At 39.4% G+C, this 7,585-nt stretch overlaps 1 protein-coding gene across 1 annotated transcript in view; it reads left to right on the top strand.

Moving 5' to 3' along the window:
• The window catches only part of ZNF404 (zinc finger protein 404), a 14,817-nt gene extending 10,334 nt beyond the window's left edge, over positions 1-4,483 (top strand). The window contains 6 exon segments of the mRNA XM_006878230.1: positions 2,870-3,660; positions 3,662-3,718; positions 3,784-3,874; positions 3,946-4,042; positions 4,044-4,158; positions 4,160-4,483. Of these exon segments, the coding sequence (XP_006878292.1) occupies positions 2,870-3,660; positions 3,662-3,718; positions 3,784-3,874; positions 3,946-4,042; positions 4,044-4,158; positions 4,160-4,483 (1,475 nt within the window).
• Positions 4,484-7,585: the final 3,102 nt, after the last annotated feature.

The raw sequence follows: 7,585 nt of genomic DNA on the forward strand, positions 1-7,585 counted from the left end.
TTTCACTTTTCTTGATGCTAGGAAAATTTTCTTCCAGAAGCTCTTCAACTATCTCCTCTGTGGGCTTGTGTGATTGTTCCTGTTCTGGAATGCCAGTAATTCTTATGTTATTCCTCTTCATGATATCCAACATGAATCTTAGGCCTTCTTCTGATTTTTTTTATCCTTTTTTGTATTTGTTCTTCTATCTTAGTAGTTTTATAAAAATCTCTTTAAAAAGAGATTTATCTTCTAGCTCACTAGTTCTAGCTTCTATCTCTTCAATTCTATTCTTTTGCCCTTTCAATGTATTGCCGATTTTTGATATTCTATTATTAATCATTTGGACATCTTTCTGTAGGTTTTGAATTGTTTCCAATGCTCTATCTTATTTGATTGTTCCTGTAGCACTTTTCTGACTTCTTCCTTATTTTTCTCAACTGCATTGTATAGTGGGTGACCCTGCTGGTATTTAACATACTGGTGGCATAGCTTCCAGTATTATAGCAACACACAAGCCACCACAGTACAACAAACTGACAGACACATGGTGGAGATAGATGGATAGTATAAAAGTGGCATGGAGGCAGTGTCTGATCTCACAGCAGTTTCAACTTCTCTGCTGAGTTCTACCATTCATTAGAGTGAGCACACAGAACTCACTGACCATACCCAAGAGTAGAGTTGACCATGACAATGTGAAAGGAACAAAGTTTTCAGGATCTTCATTTGCTGATGGGACACAACTTACAATGAAGAGAAACATCTGTAAACATCCATTAATAATTAGAACATGAAATGTACGAATGTGAATCTAGGAAAACTGGAAGTTGTAAAAAGTGAAAGGAAACATAGTAGTGTGATGAAATGAACTAGTATTGGCCATTTTAAATTAGACTATCATATGGTTTACTATTTGGGGAACAAAGAATTGAAAAGTAATTGTGTCACATTCATCATCATAAAGAACATTTGAAGATCTATCTTGAAGTACTGTGCTGTCTGTGATAGGATAATATCCATACATCGACAAAGAAGACCAGTTAATATCACTATTATTCAAATTAATGCACCAACCACTAAGGCATGTGATGATGAAATTGAAGAAGTCTACCAACTTCTTCAGTCTGAAATTGCGCAAACAGGCAAACAAGATGCATTGATCATTACTGGTGATTGGAATGAAAAGGTTGGAAACAAAGAGGAAAGATCAGTAGTTGAATATGGCCTTGGTGACAGAAACAAGGCTGGAGATCACATGGTAGAATTTTGCAAGACCAATGAATTCTTCATTGCACATACCTTTTTAAAACAGTATAAAAGACAACTATAAACATGGGCCTCACCAGATGGAAGACACAGAAATCACATTGACTACATCTGCGGAAAGAGATGGTGGAAAAGCTCCAAATCATCAGCCAAAACAAGGCCAGGGGCAGACTGTGGAACTGACAAGTCCATGAGAGCCAAAATATGACCTTAAACATATCCCACCTGAATTTAGAGATCATCTATAGTATTTTGTTTCATTGCAATGATTATAATCCCCTCCCTACATTATCAGTTAACAGTATTTGCTTCTATTCCCTCTTTTTTGTTTTGTTTTTGATGTACACAAAAACATATAACTGTTTAAGCAACCACAGGGCACATTCTGCAAGCCAGCCTCCTGGCCGCCAGCACACAGCCTTTCTCTTTCCATGAGTCTGAAGCCCTCAGCTGCTCTGTCTCTCCATGCCATTACCTCTGCCTCCATCGCTGGTGTTGTTGCTTCTCTGGGTAGGGTCCCACATTCCGCTTATGATCTTCTCTCTTGATGGTCCTAGGGTCCTCTATTCCTGGAATGTAAGATTAACGACTGTTCCCTTTATGTTATAAAATGTCTACCTTGACAGTTTTGACAATCGCCATTAGTCATGATAACAATTACTATTGAATCAACACAATCCTATTCATATCTCCTTTCACCAGACCCATCTAGACAAGATGAAAATTATTCAGGGGTGATTTTACCTTCCTCCACACAATATGAAGCTAAACTCCCTCTTGAAAACTTGTAAGCCAGTTACTTCGTGCTTTTATAGCCTTCTTCACCTCTCCCCACCCCAATTTAGGTAGCTAAGGAGCTCTGGTAGCATCGTGGTTACGAATCAGGCTGCGAGCCGCAAGGTCAGCAGTTCGAAACTACCAGCTGTTCTGCAGGAGAAAGATGGGACTCTCTGCTCCCGTAAAGATTTACAGCCTTGGAAACCCTGTGCAGGGTCACTATGAGTCGGAACTGACTCCACGGCACATAACAACAACAACAACAACGTCTAATTAGCCCAGTCCTATCAACCCTGAGGGGATTGGCTTGATCCTTCCCTCTTGGATGGTATTTTGAGCTACTACACCCGTAGCAATTAACTTATTTCCTTTATCAAATTCTTTATCTTCCTCTAGTTGAGCTCTGGTCATCAAGTCATTGAAGCTACGTCAAATGGGTACTATCTGCAAGTTTGGGCATTCTTGTGTATATCCCATCACTTCATATCAGCTGGAAACTTCACTCTCAGTTCTAGCCATCCATAGCTAGGTCAATGTCCATGATATTGGGAGTTCCCAAGTCTCCCTAAACTTCGGACCAACCAGCCCTTCCTGTTCTCTCTCTCATCTCAAGGCTGACAGGAGTCTATGGAACACGGTCGAACTCAGCCCATATCTTAATTACTGACTTTCCCCCACTTCCACTCACATGTAGACCAATGCAGGTGCCAGGGAGCTTACATGCCTGCTCATGTGTTCTCTCTGAAGTTCAGTCTTGGAGAGGGGTTTGTCCTGAAGGGACTTGCTTGCTTGCTTTGATGGCTCTCTGGAAAAGAGCATTTTTTGTTTTCTCATTTTCTTTCAGACTTTGATTTTACAAATGAGACCAACCAGTTATCATCAGAAAAGAACAGTTATGAAGTAGTTTTATACTATCAGGAGACACTGTAAGGAAGTAAAACCTTCAACTGTACAAGGTTTTGTTTCAGAAATGACACACAAGACAGAAATGAATTTGAAAGACAACACAGAAATAAAGTGGGATGTTTCAGTCAAATGACATTCAGAAAACATAAATCTCTTTTTCTAGATCAAATAATTCACACTGGAGAGAAATCATATGAATGTATGGAATGTGGGATCCTCATTAGAAAATATTCACATCTTCCTAAACATCTGAAAGACCATCCTTGAGTGAGGTTAAATGAATGTAAGGACTGGGGAAAGACTTTTCTTCCACATCTTATTAGACATCAGAAAATTCATACTGATTTTCAACCCTATGAATGTAATGGATGTGAGAAAACTTTTAGATTTCTTTCACACCTCATTCAACACCAGATAATTCATACCAATGTTAAACCCTATGAATGTAAGCAGTGTGGGAAGGTCTACAGACATCATTCTCAACTTCCTGAATACCAGTAAACCCATATTCATTTGAAATACTATGAATGCAAAGAATGTGGAAAACCTTTTACATTGATTCGACATACGCGTGTAAATCAGAAAGTGTATCATGGTGTTAAACCCTATATTTGTAAAGCATGTGGGATGGCCTTTGGTCATCATTCCGGTCTTTTTCACCATAAGAGAACTCATACTGGTGAGAAGCCATAGGAATGCAAACTGTGTGGAAAGGCCTTTGCTTGTAGCTTTTTTACTTACTGAACATCAGAGAAGTCATACTGGTGAGAAACCTTCTGACTATAGAGTGTGGAGAAGCCTTCAATAGGAGTGTATGCCTTTTTTAAGCACAGGAGAATTCACAGTAGGGAGAAACTGAATTGTAATGAATGTGGGAAAGCCTTCTGCAGAGGTTCTCAACTTATACATCAGAGAATTCATACTGAAGAGAAAGCTCCTAAATGTAAAGAGGGTGAGGAAGCCTTTAGTGGGAGTGCATGCCTTCTTAAGCATTGGAGGATTCACAGCAGGGAGACACTGATTGTAAGGAATGTGGGAAGGCCTTCTGTGGAGACTCTCAACTTATACAACATCAGAGAAGTCATACTGGTGAGACACCTCATGAATGTAAAGTGTGGGAAGACTTTTAAACTTTATTCCCAACTTATTCAACATCAGATAATTCATACTGATGTGAAACCAGATGAATGTAAACAGCGTGGAAAAGTCTTGAGTCGTGTTTAAAATCCATGACTTTAAAGACTTTAAAATCCATGAGTCAATTCCTGCTGGGAAGAAAATCTATGAATGTAAGAAATGTGGAAAAACCTTTAGACTCAGTTCTCAACTCACTTATCATCAGATAGTTCATACTGGTTTGAAGCCCTACATATGTAAAGAATATAACAAGGCCTTTAGTTGTATCTCAGGTCTTTCTCAACTAAAGAGAATTCATACTGGTGAAAAACGCTATGAATATAAAGAATGTGGCAAATGCTCAGCTTACTCAAACTCAGAGAACTCATGCTGGTCTGCCACCATACAGATGGAAGGAATGTGGGAAGGCCTTTAGTCATCAAAGATTTCACAGTGGAGAGAAACTCTTAATGTAATAAGAGCAAGGAAAGCTTTAGCCATGCAAAGCCTCTTCCTTTCATTATTACTACATCAACAGCTGATGATGCCATGGTTAGGATTAAATGCACTAACATGAAATATAAACCCTTGGAAGGTTATCTATCACATAATATTTGCTTAATAAATATTGCTAATGTTGTTCTGTACCACTGAGTCTATTCCAACTTATAACAAGCTTACATGACAGGGTAGAACTGCCCCCTATAATGTTTCCCAGGTTTTAATCATTATGGGATTTGACGGGCAGATCTTTTCTTCCACGGAGCTGCTGGCAGGCTCAAACCATCAATCTTTCGATGAGCAACCTAATGCTTAACAATTTCTCTCTCTCTCTCTCTCTCTCTCTCTCTCTTCCTTCCTTTCCTTTCTTTCTTTCTTTCTTTTTTAACTAATTATCAACTACTGTAAATGTTTATAACCAATAGTATTGTAAATTTATGGGGAAGGGTGAGTATATGAAAATGATGTATGTCTTAGATTTTGTACCATTACTCATCTCTTAGTTTAAGGTAATTTATTCTGGAGAACATCCAATGTAATATATTTTACAAAAATTTCCAGGAGCCATTTTTTATTTACAACACTGTCACCTGAAGGTTATTGCTAGAAAGGAAGTTTATGCCTTTTTTCAATGAAAAGATGTTGAGAGTATAAGTATGAGAAACACAATTATTTGAAGAAATATTTTATAATAAATTCTATAACACAGATAACATGTGCATGAATAATTTTAGAACGATCAGCATGAGACTGGTCCCTATGAGATGGAGGCTAAAGACATCTCAATGTCTGACTTCTCTAACACCTTGTTGTTGTTGTTGTTGAGTACCGTGGAGTCAGTTCCGATTCATAGCAACCCCGCACAGAGTTTCTGAGGCTGCAAATCTTTACAGGAGCAGAAAGCCTCATCTTTTTTCTGCGAAACAGCTGGTAGTTTCGAACTGCCAATCTTGAGGTTAGCAGCCCAATTCATAACCACTACACTACCAGAGCTCAGAAAGGTTACACCCCCTCCATAATCCTTGGTATCAGTCACCACTCCTTTTCTCCCTCATGTTCCAGGGTTCTGTAACATGCTGCAATGTCTTACAGAACTCACAACTGTCAAAGGAAATGATGCACACAATTGTGGTGGTTGGCAAGTCCCAAATCCTAAGTTCAGAGACCGGTCTGGAGGATTCTCACTCACTAGTTGGCAGGTCACAAGAAAGGCTGTTGAGGAATAAGGCTTCGGGAGCTGATGAATTGGATCAGGTGATGGACTGGGAAGTCCACGAACTGGAGGTCAGATGGAATCAAATGCAAGATTCAAGCCAAGAGAGTGATTTTTGCCAAAGCATTCATATATGTTAGACTCAGATCATTCCCCAAAGGAAAAAGTAAGGGTGGTGACTTGAGTCACACCCTCCAGTAACATTGTTGTTAGGTGCTGCTGAGTCAGTTCTGACCCAGAGCAACCTTATGCACAACAGAACAAAACACTGCCCAGTCCTGCACCATTCCTCACAATTGCTGCTACACGAGCACGAGCCCATTGCTGCTGCCACTGTGCCAATCCATCTCATTGGGAGTCTCTCTCATTTTTTGCAGACCCTCTACAAGCATGATGTCCCTATTCAAGGACTGGTCCCCCCTGATAGGCTTGAAGTCTGACAGATGAAGTCAGGCTATCTTGGCTTCTAAAGAGCATGCGGGTTGTACTTCTGGCAGTCCATGGTATTTTTACTATTCTTCTCCAACACTGTAACTCAAATGCATCAGTTCTTCTATGGTCTTATTTATTGTCCAACTTTCACATGCATATGAGGTTATTGAAAATACCATGGCTTGGGTCAGGTACATTTTTGTCCTCAAACTGACATCTTTGCTCTTGAACATTTTAAAGAGGTCTTGTGCCACAGATATGACTAATGCAGCACATTGTTTGATTTCTGTTGCTTCCATGAGTGTTTACGGTGGATGCAAGCAAAATGAAATCTTTGATAACTTCAATCTTTTCTCCATTTATTATGCTATTTATTGCTCCAGTGGTGAGGATTTTTGTTTGCTTTACATTGATGTGCAACCCATACCAAAGGCTGGAGCTTTTGATCTTCATCATTAAGTATTTTAAGTCCTCTTTTCTTTCAGCTAGCAAGATTGTATATTTGCATATCACAGGCTGTTGTTAATGAGTCTTCCTCCAATCATGCTATGTTCTTCACCTAAGGCAGCTTCTTGGATAATCTGTTCAGCATACAGACTGAATAAGTATAGTGAAAGAATACAGCCCTGGCGCACACCTTTCCTGATTTTAAACCATGCAGTGTGCCCTTGTTCTTTTTGAACGACTGCCTTTTGGTCTATGTACAGGTTCCACATGAACACAATGAAGTGTTCTGGAATACTAATTTTCTGCAATATTTTCCATAGTGCGTCATGATCCATACTGTAGAAAGACTCTACATAGTCAACAGCACAGGTAAACATCTTTCTGGTATTCTTTGCTTTCAGCCAAGATCCATTTGACATCAGCAATGACATCCCTCATTCCACATCCTCATCTGAATTTGGCCGGAACCTCCGGCAGTTTCCTGTTAATATTCTGTTGCAGCGATTTTTGAGTTACCGTTAACAAAATTTTACTTGTATGTGATATTAATGATATTGTCCAATGATTGCCAGCCACTCCACAGGAGAACGAGGGGGGTTTCTGCTCCTGCAAAGATTTTTTTTTTTTTTAAGTTTTCATTGTGAATTGAGTGAAAGTTTAGAGGACAGATCATCAGTTTTACATTCAACAAATCAGACACGTTGTTTCATTACAATGATTATACTCCCCTCCATGTACCATCATCAGTCAACAGTATTTCTCTCTATTCTTTTTTTTTCTTAACATTCAGACATGTATAATTTACACCACCACAGGCCTCATTCTGCAAGTCTGCCTCCTGGTCACCAGCTCTCAGTGCCTCTTTTTCCATGAATCTAGAGTCCTTAGCTGCTCCCTCTCTCCCTCTCCCCATTTCTGCCTCCATCTCTGGCATCGCTGTTTCCC

Source organism: Chrysochloris asiatica, unplaced genomic scaffold (genome assembly GCF_000296735.1).
Source record: "Chrysochloris asiatica unplaced genomic scaffold, ChrAsi1.0 scaffold00168, whole genome shotgun sequence".
Taxonomy (NCBI): Eukaryota; Metazoa; Chordata; class Mammalia; order Afrosoricida; family Chrysochloridae; genus Chrysochloris; species Chrysochloris asiatica.